At 36.4% G+C, this 15948-nt stretch overlaps 1 protein-coding gene across 8 annotated transcripts in view; it reads left to right on the forward strand.

Annotated features, from left to right (window-relative positions):
- Window positions 1–15948, forward strand: part of Ccser2 (coiled-coil serine rich protein 2) — a 186333-nt gene that overhangs the window by 17090 nt on the left and 153295 nt on the right. For 7 of the 8 annotated variants that reach the window (XR_002818087.1, XM_004641222.2, XM_023701277.1 and 4 more), the window contains exons 2-3: window positions 2934–4390; window positions 5841–6037. Coding sequence is in view for 6 of the 8 variants with exons in the window: in XM_004641222.2 (XP_004641279.1) it covers window positions 2974–4390; window positions 5841–6037 (1614 nt within the window). In the remaining 2 variants the exon portion in view is untranslated. Of the gene's footprint in view, window positions 1–2933; window positions 4391–5840; window positions 6038–14759; window positions 14777–15948 lie in introns of those variants that run through there. The other variant, XM_023701280.1, reaches the window with a different exon arrangement.

Genomic DNA, 15948 nt, shown 5'->3' on the forward strand with positions numbered 1-15948 from the left:
ATGGCTAGTGATGTGGAGCATTTTTTCATATATTTATTCACTTCTTTAATTTCATCCTCTGAGAAGTGTGTGTTTGTCTTGGATGCCCATTTCTGGACTGGGTCTTTAAATTTTGGGGCCCTAGTGTTTTTTAGTTCTTTATAAATTTTAGAGAGCAGACCTTTGATTGAGTACTTATTTGTCATGTTTTTTTCCAAATTTGTGGTTTGCCTTTTTTTGCCTTTTCACTTTGTTGGTAATTTCTTTTGACGTGAAAAAATTTCTCAGTAAGAACAGGTCCCAGTTGTTAATTCTTTTAAGTGTTTCCCGTGTTATTTGATTTTTGTTCATGAACTTTTTGCCTACCTGTATGTCTTCAAGAGTTCCTCCTACTTTCTCTTCCAGGAGATTTAGTGTTTCTGTTTTAATGTTTAGATCTTTAATCCATTTTGATTTTAGCTTAGGAGAGCACCAAATCTTTAATCTATATTATTTAATAATTTGCAAAATCACCCTTCTGTATAATATGAGTTTCTGGAAAATTGTTTTCTTAGCGGGTATCTGGAAAATGTTTGTAGTATGTGGGGTATGTTTTGTGGTTAAGACTAATATTAAAAATGGAGATGGCAAAATTTTTAAAAATGGAGAGGGCAGTTTTGTGGCATAGATATTTTTCCTGTCCCTTTTTCTGCTCATGATAGACATTGTTGCTGTTCATGATACTATTACAGAGTCTAGATTGAACCTCAAAATCATTGTTTCTTTTTTTTTTAATTAATTTTGTTGAGAAATAAATAGCAGTGAGACAGTTTCAAAACAGGGTAGTAGAACAGTTACAATAATTAATACATTGCATATTGTTATCTTTGTAGTAGTTATTCATAGTAAAGATGCAGATATGATATCCTATCCAAACACTATTAGTACAAATCTTTCTTCTCATTGAATTAAGAGAAAGTAGCTGTATATCTATCCTAACTACTTTTTTATACAGATACAAAATGGTCCTTCATTTGTATCCCTTTTTTTTTTGTTTAGTTTTGTCAGAGAAGGGTATTCCACTGCCATTTAAATATTGTAGGTGCATGAATTCAGCAAAGTAATCCAATATAATGCTGGGGAGATAGCTCAGTGGACTAAGTGCTTGCCTTGCAAGCACAGGTTTCTGAGTTTAATCCCTGGTACCACCAAAAAAAGAAGAAAAAAAAAATCCAGTGTAGTCCAGTAGTCCATAATAGTAGTGGGTTATCCGTAGGACAGGTAATGTCAGAAGCTGTTGACTTGAGCCTTTTACATCTCAGTATATTAATATGGCTTTACTTTTTATACTTCATTTTTATACTTTTCTGCTGGATGGTTAAGACCAAGATAAAGCAAGACCTATATAAAAAGAAATGTAGGTTCTGTGTCTGACAGGGCCAGTCGGATCCCTTCAAGATTTACCCTGAAACTCTGTACCGCAGTTTGTAGATCCTTTGTCAGTGTCAGTCCTTTGAATGAGTCACAGCCATTGCTTGAACAATTTGCTCTCTGTGAAAGCCTGAGAGAGTATTTTCTCTCCATGTGACTCTCCTTAGGCACACTATACATCGTCAGTCACTTTCCTCTGTGGCCCCATAATTTCCTTTTTTTTTTTTTAAGACAGGGTTTCATCATGCAGTTCAGGCTGGCCTTGAACTTATGTTGTATTCCAGGCTGGCCTCAAATTCATGCTGTCCTCCTGCCTCAGCTTCCCTAGTGCCAGGATTACAGGTGTGTGCCATTATACCTGGCATTTGGCCAGATTTAGGATTTTTTTTTTCTTTTTCTTTTTTTGGCTTCCTCAGGCTGCCTTAAGTGTGGGTGTGGTAAGGCATGTGGAGCTGGGGATCAAACCATGGTCCCCTGCACCTGACTGCATTTTCATGAGCAGGCACGCAACTGAGCTAACCTGCAGGCCCCTATTTGGCCAAATTTAAACTTAAAAGTTTAACAAATTTAAAACAGTGTCATAAAATATATGCAAAAAAACCCACCAGTGACCCAAAGGCATGTATTTTCTTTTGTTTATATTTTGCTTTTATGTTTTCACAGAAGTGGTTTTTTTTTTTTTTTTTTTTTTTCAGAGCTGTGGGATTGAACTCAGGCCCTTGCGCTTGCCAGGGAAGCGTTTATTCCACTGAGTCATCTCCCCGGCCCCTTCACAGAATTTTTATAGTAGAGCAGATAGTGACCATATTGCTTGCATTTTAATTTATGTTGCATCTTTATAATCTCATCATAGGGCATACCTTAATTTATTAAACAGTTACTAGTCTTATGCCCTTGTGGGTGCATTGACCTTTTTGTGTTTAGTTTTGGTTTGTCTTTAAAATATATTTGAGATACTGAGATTAATGAATGAACTTTATTAAATGTTTATTCTTCTCATCTTTGCACTACCAATAGTCTGTTTGTGTTACTGCACAGAAATTCCTTTGAGATAATTGCTTAAAATGACAGTTGATATTTGAACCACTAATGTTGGAAGAATTTTTTTTTTTTTTTTTAGGCTGTTGTATTCTTTACAACATCTGTTACATGGCCTTAGTAAAGTTTTTACAGTATATTTCAGGTTTGGTAAGATTGTGTTTTTTATAAAAAATTAAATCATGTAGTTATGTTTTTAAGAGTATGACTCAAAATGTAAAAATTACTCTGACTGGAAATTGGACAGTGTACTGTAGAAGTATTTTTAAAAATTCAAATTGGTTTATTATTTATGGCCTTTCCTGTCATGTATTACCAAGTTTATAAAAGTGTAAGAATGTTTTCTTCCAGCATAAATTATTGGTTTAATTATTATATTCAATGTGTTTGAGTTTTGTAGGAAGCATAAATAGCTTTTGAGTTCTTTTTTCATGTAACTTTCTATATATATGTATCCATGTAATAATCCTTAGGAATGTTTAATTTACTTTTTTTTTCCTTCTCAGATTCTGGCCGATTTTTAAGAACAAATGCACCTTATAGCTCATGGAAGAAAAAACACAAATCAAAACATTTTTGGGTTCAAAGTTGCCAAAGTATGGAGCAAAGTCTGTAAGAAGTACGCTGCAGCCAATGCCAAATGGGACAGCTGTTAGTTTATTAGGAACGTCTAAGAGTGGTAATGTGAACAGTTATATCAAAAACAATGGATCTGATTGTTCATTGTCCCATTCATTTAACTGGAGAAAAGCAAGTAAATACCAGCTTAATGTTCAGGGTACTGAAGAGCCTGATAATACTCAAAATTTACATGATAAATTAATTGACCCAGTAAAGCATGCTCCTACTCAAGGAAGGTTTGATAAAAATGGAGTAAAAGGAGGTTTGAAAAGTGCTGCTTTTTTCACATCAAAAATAGCAAAGCCATCCACTATGTTTGTATCATCTACAGAAGAATTAAACCAAAAGTCTTTCTCTGGACCATCTAATTTGGGCAAATTCACCAAAGGCACATTGTTCGGAAGGACTTCCTTTTCTTCGATCAGTACTCCAAAATCACAGTTGAATGGATTTTATGGCAGCCGATCGACTAACAGCATGCAGAGTCCTAGAGTGAACTCCTGTGCCACTAGAAGCAGTTCTGGAGAAAGCTTAGCACAGTCCCCAGACAATATTAAATCTAGTACTTGTGAGAAAATGGTAAGGTCACAGAGTTTTTCACATTCCATTGAAAATTCATTCCTTCCCCCTTCATCTATAACCAGGTCACATTCCTTCAATAGAGCTGTAGATCTCACAAAGCCTTATCAAAACCAACAGCTACCCATTCGAGTGCCTCTCCGGTCAAGTATCCTGACAAGAAATTCCCGCCAATCAGAAGTACTCAATGGGAATGAACATTTGGGCTATGGATTTACTAGGCCTTATGCTGCAGGTGGAAAGAAGCTGGCTTTACCAAATGGCCCAGGTGTAGCTTCCTCCTTGGGTTATAGGATGGTTCATCCCTCTCTTCTGAAATCTAGCCGACCTCCATTTGCTGGAACTCTCACAGTTGATAGTAATAAAAATTCACCTGCTGACATGTGTGTAGAGGAAGAGACTGCAGATTTGACTAAGGACAGCACTATTAAGAAGGACCAAGAATTAATTGAAAATGAAAGTTATAGAACAGAGAATGATCAGACCATGAAAAATGATACGAAAATTAGATACTTGAGTGATGATGTGGATGATATTTCCTTGTCTTCTTTGTCATCTTCTGATAAGAATGATTTAAGTGAAGACTTCAGTGATGATTTTATAGATATAGAAGACTCCAACAGAACTACAATAACCCCAGAGGAAATTTCTCTCAAAGAAGAAAAGCATGAAAGTGTACCATCGAAAGATATCTTTGATTCCCCTAAGGAAAATGAAAAGGACTACAGTAAAACTGATGAATGGCTAGATATAAGTGTATCTGGTAAATATTAATGTCCTTAAGTTTTTCTTTGCTTTCTCCTAGATAATATTACTGAATTTACATTTAGGATTTTCTGATCAGTTTCCAAGATACTTGCTGTCAGTTTCACAGAGAGATGGAAGTAGATGAAACTTGAGTGGACAGCAGTAGGCTTCCTTGTGACTTTACACCCTAACCCATTTTTCATCCTGTATAAAATAAAATCAGTAAAAACACTCTTGCCTTTGCCCTTCTTTAGTTGTTACACACACCCCTGTTCCTACTTAGTATAGTGCTTCCCAAATTATTTTACTCCCACTTACCCAGTCAGTGGTGTACTATCAAACCATCTCTCCTGGGGCTGGGGAGATGGCTCAGTAGAATAAGCGCTTGCTTGGCAAGTGCAGGGGCCTGAGTTCAATTCCTGGTTCCACCAAAACAAAACAAAACAAAACAAAACAAAAAAAAACCCACAAAAAGCCAAAACAAAACCATCTCTCCTAGTAGATGTCAGATCATTACTGTTTGTAAGAGATAGCTGTACCAAAGGGCAAATGAGCTAATTAACCGAAGCTAGATTCAGTCTGATTGTTCTTTTATTCAGAAATTTTTTCATTATCAACCTTTATGGTCAGTACTTCCAGAGGAGCTTTATATATATTTTAGATTGAAGAAAGTCAGCTTTTTTTTTTTTTTTTTTCCTTTTAAATGTTTCCCCTTATAGTAGGTTATCCTGGCACTAAATACTGGTGAAAAGATATCTGTGGTCCTCCATATATCCCAAATAAAGATCAAACAAAAGGACTTGGCATGTGGTTTAATGAAGGGATTATTATGTGTAGAGATGAACATGAACTCTTGATTGTCAGTGGGTCTTATAAAAGCAACTGTCAGAAAATATTTTCCTTACAAAGAGGCAACTGCGAGGTTAAGTCATGTGTACCTGTTTCCTGCCTGATGATTAAAAGTGAGCACCTTGGGCAATAGTAAAGGATTAGGAGGCTTTACTTACATTTTAGAAATGTTACAGAAACAAAAGATGGCAGAAATTTCCCTTTGTTCACTGTTCAACATAAGGTGTTTTTTTTTTTTTTTTGTGGAACCGGGGCTTGAACTCAGGCCCTTGGGCTTGCCAGGCAAGCGCTTATTCTACTGAGCCATCTCCCAGGCCCCAACATAAGGTATTTTTAAGACTGGTGTTTATTGGGGGCCGGGGAGATGGCTCAATGGAATAAGTGTTTCCCTGGCAAGCGCAAGGGCCTGAGTTCAATCCCCGGTTCCACCAAAAAAAAAAAAAAAAAAAGACTGGCGTTTATTGTTTAAATTTTAGAAGATGTTATGGTTGTGAATGCATTATATTAAGCCTTTTTGCCACAATATATGAAATTATTAGAGTTTATATTATAGAAATGAGAAGTAGTTATATTGTGTGAATTAATAATTTTTTTGTCTCTTTTTAAATCAACTGAAGACAGGAGTGAATGTGCAAAACATACCTCTGGAAATAACTTAATTTCACCGGATACAGATTACAGAGCTGGTTCTTCATTTGAACTCTCTCCATCTGATAGCTCTGACGGGACGTACATGTGGGATGAAGAGGGCTTGGAACCCATTGGAAATGTCCACCCTGTTGGGAGCTACGAGTCTTCTGAAATGAACAGCATAGTATGTATGGATTTATGTGCTCTTTTGGAATAATTTGTGTACTTAGCTATTAAGTAAGGTAAACTAAAAGACTTAAGATACTGAATTTAGCTTTAATTTATGAATTCACTTTCCTAGTTTAAAAAATAATTTCTGTTAAGGGCCTAGAAAGCATAGTGTAAAGCATAGAGAATTTATCACATTGGACATTAGTGTACTGATACACATAAGTACATGTCATCAGACATGTATATACTGTACATACTGTATTGGTCTGGTCAAGTCAGGCCAGTGGTTCTTGAGGAGGGGGAGTAGGAGAGTGTGTGGAGGCAGTTTTGGTTGTAATGTTAGGAATGTCACTTGGTGAATAGGGGCTGGGAATGCTGCATATTGTCTCCTTGTGCACAAAGTAGCAGTGTACCTCTTGAAAACCTTGGGCAGGGTTCTGCTGAGCCTCAATTCAAGCACCAACTCTGGACTGACTTAACTCAGTAAAAGTTTTAGGTTTTTGTTGTTAGAAAGTCTACTGCAGGTCTGGACAGCTCTCTAAGGTGGTTGCATTTAGTGACCTAAGCTGCTTGACACGTAGATCTCCATCATCTTTGAGGCCTCGTGCTGTGCCAGAGGGAGAATTAGGAAGTCTCACTCATGCAGTTACTGGCTGTGGCCTGCAGGTGGCACCTGGCGCTCTCATGCACTACCTGTTGACCAGCACTGATCATGTGTGGTCCCAGTAAATACTAAGAGGACAAGGAATGTTATTTTCCTATGCCCTGAAAGGTGAAGGAACCAGGTATGTCTGAGTGCTGGAAGACAGCATGCATTCATACAAGTGTATTTTAGGAAACAATGTGTATAAGCCATATGGATAAAATGTAGCTGATGTGTTTAAAAATGATTCACATGATTATTTTTATATACAATATTATTTTATTTTAATTAATTAATTTATTTATTTTTGTGGAACCGGGGATTGAACTCAGGCCCTTGCGCTTGCCAGGGAAGCACTTATTCTCCTGAGCCATCTCCCCGGCCCTATAATATTATTTTTGAGAAAATCAAATTAGTAATCTTTGTGGGTAAATTAACAGTCTAGGTGGATATTAGGCTATGTAATTTTCTATATTAATACAATACCGTGGTTTGGAAAAAGCAATTATAGTTACCAGAGGTTTTTTAAGTTGTATAAATCTAGAGGGAACACACATTCTAATTTAGAGAAAATAGTTCGGTCTCGTTACATAAAAAAGGAAAGATTGCAGTTAGGGCCTTAAGTTTTGTCTTGGTACTACTTGTTAAAGTACAGTACTGTGATTGAAGGGCATGTGAACATAGTATCCAGCAGATGGCAGCAATGAGCCACTTAGTGTCTGAAGTTTTCTGATGTTACCCTATTAATCTTGTTCCTGTAACTAAAGTCTGACTTAACTAGAAAAGAACTTCAGCATGGTCTCGCTTTTTTTCATTCCTATAACAGGCCTGATCCCAGGCTGGGTCAGGAAAAGGTGCTTTCAACAGAATATGTGTTACTGTAACACACTTTAGTTTGATTCACTGTTTGGTTTGTCTGCTGTTCCCATAATACGAGTTTCTCCTTGAAGGGCTCAGGGCATTGGTACCCATTCTGGTGCAGTCCTTTATCTTTCGTTGACCCTCCAAAATAGTTTGTAGACTGAGTGCTTTTCATAACACCGGTCTCCAATTCTGTTTTTGCTGTTTAAATGCTCTCAGAGTTTTGTTGATGCATTATTTATGAACAGCAAAATACACAAATCTGCAAATGGCCCAGAGAATTTTAACAAATTTATATACTTGTTTTACAGTTATGCAGATGAAGATATGTAGTATTCTGTCAACCCAGGATTTTTTTTTTTCTCTGTTCCTTTTGGTCATATTTTCACCGACACAAGAGAGATGCAGCCACTATTGATTGATGTCTGGCCCTAGGCAGATTAGTTTTCCTATGCTTGAACTCTGTATAGATGGAATCATAAGTATGTGATGCTTAATGTCTAGATTCTTTTATTATTAGGTATTTGTCAGTTGTAATTCATTCCTCTTGTGTCATATTCTTTTTTGGGAATAGAGTACTTTTATCTCATTGTTGATAGGTATTTAGTTTGTTTGGTATTGACTATTAGAGGATTATATTGTTTTGAATGTTTGAATATTTTGAAGGTTGCTATATATTTTATAGTGACTATTTAATATTTCTGTTGATAAGACATGTAGCAGAGGGATCCTTCGATAATAGGATATTTTTGGGTATATAGTTAGTCTTCCAAAGCCATCTTATTGACTGCTCCTACTGGCAATAAATGAATATTTCAGAAATTCTATTTTCTTATCTGCACTTAGTGTTGTTTGGCTTAACAGGTTTGCTGTCCTGGTGAGGGTGCGGTAGCATTGTGTTGAGATTTTTGTCATTTCCCTTTGTAACTACTCATTGAGCACCTTCACAGATATTTATTGTCCCTTCGGGCATCTTCTTCTGAGAAGCGCCTTCTGTTGGGTTATGTATATATATATATTTTTTACTTATTTGTAAAACTCTATATGGTTTGGATATAAATATGTTATATATGTAATAAAACATATGTTTGTAAAGTATGTGTATAATACATTTTTACTCTAGGCTGCCCTTTAAATTTCTTGGTAGTGTCTGTTGATAAGACAGTTTTAATATTGTCCAGTTTACCATTTTTTTCCCCTTATTACTATTTTTTTATGTATTTTAGTACAGGGTCTGCAGGGTCTCACTACACAGATCAGAATTGTAATGATCCTCCTGTTTTCAGCCTCCTAAGCATTGCAGGTGTGCACCACCATGCCCAGTCTCAGTTGCCATCTCAGCAAACCCTGAGGGCGGGGCCTGCGTGGCATGCCAAAGATCGAGCCCTGGTCCCTGAGTCTGCCTAAGCAGGCACTTTAATCCGCTGGGCTGTCTGGCCAGCCCTCCTTATTACTATTTTTAAAAACTGTTGTAAAATCTTTGCCTACCTAAAAGTCACAAAGATATGTTCATGTGTTTTCTGCTGAAGACTTTATGTGTTGGTTTGTATTTAACCTTTCTACAATTCACCTGGAAGTTACTTTGTGTATAATGTATAACAAAGGTCAAGGTTAATTTTTTGGGGTACAGAGACCTATTCTTCCTAATTCCATTAAGGGGTCATCTTTGTCTTCAATCAGTGACTGCACAGATTGTCTACTTGTCTATTCTGACTATACTTTTGAGTAAAACTTTTATAGTTTTAAAAGTTTTGACGTCTGGTAATGTAAGTTTTCTATCTTTGTTTTATTCCAATATTCATCTAGCTATTCTTAGCTATTTATATTCTCTTTCAACTATAAGGATGGACTTGTCAATTTCTATGAAGGCCCTGGAGTGATTTTTGAAAGGGATTGCATTGAATTTATGAGATCAGATTGAAGAGAGAATTGGCACATTTGTGGTATTTTTCTAATCCTACTTATCTATTTGCTTAGACTTTAGCAATATTTCTTGATAATGTTTTATATTTTTCTGTAAAATGTTACACATATTTTATTTATTTATTTTTAATGTATTTGGCTGTTACAGGGTCTCACTATGCAGCTCGAACTCTTAATGATCCTCCTGTTTTCAGCCTCTCCAGCACTGGAATTACAGCCATGTACCACTGCAACCAGACTCTGTGGCAGGCTCAGCTGGTCTGGGGGCAGGGCCTGCACAGTATGTGGTGCCAGGCATCAAACTACAGTCCCTGTGCCTGGCTAACCTTGCCTAAGCAGGCGCGTTAGTCTGCTGAAGTTTTTCTCCAGTCCTGTTACACGTATTTTAGATCTTTAATTTTGCTACTATAAATGATCCCACTTTAAAATTATTATTTTCAAGAGTTTTTGTTGTTCATTTACTTATTCTAATAATTGGTCTGGGGATGTTTTTGGAATTTCCCTGTATACTAGATAATCATATAATTTGTAACTCTCCTATCCCTATGTTAAGATGACCAAAATAATGATAAAATTTTAGAAGAAGCACTATTATTCACCATGAAAGTTTTTTGGGGGCTGGGGGAATAAAATGAGTATTATCAGGTTATAGAAGTTCCCTTTTATTTTGTTTGCTAATTTTTTGTTGTGAATTGTATTATTCATCAAATGCTTGTCTACATCTTTTGAAGTAATTGAATTATTTTTTTCTCCCTTGATTTGGTGGATTGCATTGCTTTATTTTCAGATATTAAACTACCTTTGTATTACCTTTGTATTGTTGGAATACATTCATGTGGTTGTGATGTATTATTCTTTTTAATGTTATTAGACTGATTGCTTTACATTTTATTTATATCTTTTGTAGTTATGTTCATGAATAAGATTGTTCTGCTTTATGATTTTCTTCTTTTTGGGTTGCATGTTTGGTATACAGTTTATGCTTCATAATTAGTCAAGAATATTCCAGTCTTACATTTTGACAGTTTGTATATAATTGATGTAAACTTCTTTTTCCTTAAGTGTTTCTAAGAATTCACCAGAATTCAGGCTTTTGGACTTGGAATTTTCTTGGTGAGAATGTTTTAAGATATGGGGCATTAAAAAAATATACATACTCTTTTTTTTTTTTTTTTTTTTGCTGGCTCAGGCTGCCTTAAGGGCAGGTCTGGTAAGGAAGGTGGAGGTGGGGATCGAGCTGCGGTATCCTGCACCTGATAGCATTTGCAGGAGCAGGTGCTGGAACAACTGAGCTAACCAGCAGGCCCCCCAAAAATATACATATTCTTGTGTGGCTTTCAAAATTTCATCTAATGTCTTATGTTGGTGAAAGTTGTTCAGGATTTTTTTTAAACATCTTACAGCCCTATCATAGTGCCTACTTTTTTATTCCTATTATTGTGGTTGGATTTCCCGTCTTCAAAGTCAGCAGTGGTAGGTTAATCCCTATCACTAGAGTCTTCCTTCTGTATCCCTCTTTCTCCGAAGGACCATATCATTGTATTCAACCTGTTTAGATATTTAGTATACTATCCATATTTTAAGTTCAGTTGACTAGCAACTTTAACTTCAGCTGTAGCTTTAATTCTTTGTAGTGGAGTAGGACATAGATTCCAGGGATTAAAACATGGACAGTATTGAGGGACTTTTATTTTGCCTAACACAATGGGAGATGCATTGTTTAAATTTTTAAAAGATAATACTAATTAAAATAATTATGTTTTGAGATCAACAGCTTTGGCTATTGACCAACAGTTATAAATTTGATTTAAAAATAAAGTAGTAGGGCCAGCCTGATAGCTCAGCGGACTAAAGTGCCTGTTTAGGCAGAGCGCAGCGACCGGGGTTAGATCCCCAGCATGCCGTGCTGGCCCCGCCACTGGAGCATGCTGAGATGGTGATTGAGACTGAGCATGATGGCACGTGCTTGTAATCCCAGTGTTTGGGAGGCTGAAAACAGTAGAATCACTATGATCTACGTAGTGAGACCCTGTAGACCATGTACCACATACTTAAAGAAAAAAAAAAAGAGTAAATTGTAAGCACAATTTAGTCAAACTCAGTTTAAATTAATCTAAACTGGTGGCATAATTATTCATGTGTCTTTCACTAGTGATTTGTAGTGCTGTAGCTAATCATAGATTTTATATGAAGACTTTGAAATGTTTTTACTATTACTGTACTATTATTTTAATTTTTATTTATTTGGTACAAGGTCTCACTGCACGACTCAGACTCGTAGTGATCCTGTCTCAGCTTCCCCAGTGCTGGGATTACAGGTGTGCACCAACATGCCCTGTTTCAGTGGCCAGCATGGTGTGCTTGGAGGTCTGGGGCTGGCGCAGTGTGTGGTACTGGGGATGAAACCCGGGTCCTTCTACTTGCCAGGCAGGTGCTTAGACTGCCAAGCTATTACCCCAGCCCTATTGCTGTATTATTAATACTTTTGATGTCATGTAATAATTGGATATAATAATGTAAACAGGCACATGTGTATGGAGGGATATATATTTTCTATAAACTAACATGGGATTTAAAGGTGACTCCTTTTTAAAACTGGCAGTAAAGAGCTAGTAAAATAATGGGAAGTAGTATTCTGGATAGACTTTTTATTTTTTTTCTCTCCTTTTAAAAATGCACGGCATAGGGAATACAGTTTGTAATATTTTCAGCTCTATTTCCTAGGAAAAATACTCTATCATACTGACTTGAAAAGAGTGTATGATAATCAAGTATAATATTAGATTAACACTCTGTAAAGTACAGAATATAAAAGCAGGCTAGGCTGTCCTGGTGGTACATACCTGTAATCTCAGCACTCAGGAGGCAGTGGCAGCAGAATTACTCTGGGTTCAAGGCCATTCTAGGCTACTTAGTTAGTTCAAGGCCAGCCTGAACTATATAGCAAGACTCTGTCTCAAAAAGTTAAAAAAAAAAAAAAGGAAAAAAGAGTATTGCTTTTTAATTACTAGCAGTGTAAATAATAAAAACATTTATTTGATTTTATTTTACATTAATAATTACAAGTCTAGATTTCTGATTAACAGCATCTTTTATGAATGAGTTATTTTTATCTTCTACCTATAGAATATTTTTATTCTTCATGAGTTTAGTTGTCCTCTGTATTATGTTTCTGTTATGATATGTCATAATTGCCCAGTATGCACAAAGATCCTGGGCTCAAGCCTGTGCACTGAAAAAGGGAAAAAAGAATAAATCATAACTAAGAACTTATTAGATAAGGCTACATTAGGGAAAGTGAGTAACTTTGTACCTCCCAGCTTTAGTTTTGCTAGACATTGGACCTTTATCTACTCTGTAACTGTCAATTTATGTATTTATTCTGAGCTTTCATTTTATATATATTAGTTATCACAGTGGAGTTTATTTACTGCTGTCCTCCCTTTGGCCAAATGCTTGGTCCTTTACTCTTGGTCTTTTTTAAGCACAAAAGTGAAGTGTCCAAAAATGAAGTGTCATGCCCATCATTTAATCTTAGTTCCTCATTTTGTAGATAAAGAAACTGAGGCCTGGATAAGTATACTGATAGTCAGTGTTGTTATTACAGAGGAATTAGAGCTTGGGTGGCAACCCAATAGCCCCTTTCCCTGTTTTATTTAAGTTTTCCTAATCATCTCTTCAGAATATATATTATCAGGGGCCAGCTTGCTGTCATCTGCAGACTGTTCATCTGTTTCTGTAAATAAAGCATTATGAAAACACAGCCCATGGCCTGTAATTTGCTTGTGTAGCCTGTGATTTCTTTCATAATACTGTGACAGGATGGAATAGTTGCGGCAGAGTCTCATTAACCATAACTGTATTTTCCATTTGACCTTTAAGAATAAGTTTGCTGACCCTCTATGTTAGACATTGCAGATGATTTTAAAGACGTAGAGATTAGTTTTCTAACCAAAAACTGTATAAGTTTTTGTAAATTTTCTGTTTTTGTTCTTGTAGTCTTTTCTGGTATCATTCTTCTGTATCTCAGTAAAAGGTATATCTGAATCCATGCAACGTATTGGATTATCTGTTATGTGCGAGGCACAGTGGATGCAGCGACCAAGAATGTGGCATGGAAGTGTTTCTGTTGTAGTGTATGGGGGTGGAGATGTAGTTGAAATGATTAGCTAACTCATTAACTGCATATTTTCACTTGATGAGTGAGGGCCACACTACAGAGGATTCATAAAATGAGAAAGTGTGTTAGTGGAAGATCTGACCAATGTGGGTGTTATGTTAGCTAAGGCTTTTCCAGGAAATGCTATTTAGGCTACATGAGCCCAGGGATAAATAGTTTCAAAAGTATATGTAATTAGAAGACCAGAAAGGAGGGATTGTGGTGTATTTAAGGAGCTCTGCAAAGGCCAGGATAGCTTCAGCACTGACAGAAAAGGGTTTGCAGGAGGCTGATAGCTCAGGGCATCAGTAGAGCTGGAAGTATGTGTGTCCTCTCTTAAACTGAAGGGTGACTGTTAGAGGACTTTGGGGGAGGAACGGAATGTAATTTAGAGTTACATTTTTACAATGCTCAGTGTGAAAGACTGACTTAAAGGGAAATAGGCCTCAGAAGCTGCTGTTCTAGTGAGAGGTGATAGTGGCATGTACCAAGGTGGTGGCAGTGGAGACCTGCAGGAGATGGCAGTTTTGAAAATGAGTAGAGAGCAACAAATTTTATAACTTATTATAAGAGAGAAAAATGCCATTGTTGATTTTTAGAAATGATAACTAATATTTCTGCCTCTGGTCATTCTGTCATCTTAAATTGTTGGTTTTGCTTGTCAGTTTCCTGTTGGTTTCCCATTTCCTATCTAAGGTTTCTTCTGACTGTGATTATTTCAGTCAGTGTACAGATTTTCAGTCTCTAGTACCTACCACATAGCTACTCTTTCAGTTATTTCATGATCTCATTGCTCCTCTGGTTTTGGCATTAAATAATGTCTCTGTAAATACTTGTTGAAATAGAGGCCACTAACATCTGACAATTATTGCCATTTAATTCAAAATAAATACCCACAAGGTCTGAGTTCAATCCCGGTTCCACCAAAAAAAAAAAGAAGAAAAGAAAAGAAAAAAGAAAAAAAGAAAAAGAAACACTTAAACTAAGGATACTGTCACTACTGTTGTATTTTCTGCATATACATTGTGACATAACCTCCTCACAAAGTAAGTTTCTCAGGTATCACATGTCACAATAGTAACTTGCAAGTAACTAGAAATGTGATGCCAGCATGTGTGGGGTAGTAAAGAGAAGGCTTACAGAAAGCTGAGACGGTCCAACTGTAGGTAAATTGAAGCCACAGATTAATATTGCTGCTTCGAGCTCTCTGACAGAATCACAGAAGCTGAAAGCATAGAAGGGATCTGTGCCAGCTCAATTGTTACAGATAAGGGACATGATCAGACCGAGAGACTTAAGTTTTTCTCAACATGTTTTTTCTATTCTTGGCTAGACTATTGAATCTTCTGTGTATATTTAATTAATTGGTATAGGTTCATTTTACTCAGCTAATGTAAATTTTATGTTTTAAAATATCAAATATAATTGTTGTGATTCTTTAAACATAATTGTATGTTTTCATTCAGTATGTGAAGTTCATTTCAGTAATTATTTTTGAGCTTCTATTATGTCCCATGTATATTGATAAATTCTGAGAACTCTTGAGCCAGAGCAGACTGCCTATCCTTAATCAGTTCAAAGTCTTGATCATAGTCTTGATCATAGGCAGATCACATAAACATATGATGATAGGATACTATAAGTAATAAGCTGTAGTTAGTATGCACATGTTATTAGCACAAAAGGGAGGGATAACTGTGTGTGTGTGTGTGTGTGTGTGTGTGTGTGTGTGTGTGTGTGTGTGAAGGTTTCAAGAATGAAATACTTGAGTTTTGAAGAATGAACAGAGTTGATGTCTGGTCAAGGAAGTCAGAGTTTCATGATAGGATGAGCAGCATCATGTACAGTCACAGAGTCATGATGTGTGGGAAAAGAGTAGTACAAGGTGAAGAGGAGCTGGAGATGAAGGAAGGAAGATCCCTGTAGTGTGGATCATAATTACAGAGTTGTTGGACACCTGGAGTTGTTGGATGTTCTTAACTCCTAGGTGAAAGCTTGTTTTGCAGAACATGTTAGTGAACTTAAAAGTTATTCATTAGTAAAAATGAATGGGGCTGGGCAGATGGCTCAGTGGAATAAGCACTTCCCTGGCAAGTGTAAGGGCCTGGGTTCAATCCCCGGTTCTGGGGAAACAAAACAAAACAAAACAAAACATTTAATTCCTACTGTTCTCCTTTTACAGAGCATAGTACTTGCCAGAGTATAATTTTTAATACTTATGGAGAAAACTTGAATTCTGAGTTGTATCAGATAGATGCCTTAAGTTTGTTATAATAAACAAGGACACCAAAGCTGAGAAGTTAAATGTCTTTCTCTAATTGGATGGATTTGAGGACTT

Source organism: Octodon degus, unplaced genomic scaffold, assembly GCF_000260255.1.
Source record: "Octodon degus isolate 3935 unplaced genomic scaffold, OctDeg1.0 scaffold00132, whole genome shotgun sequence".
Classification (NCBI taxonomy): domain Eukaryota; kingdom Metazoa; phylum Chordata; class Mammalia; order Rodentia; family Octodontidae; genus Octodon; species Octodon degus.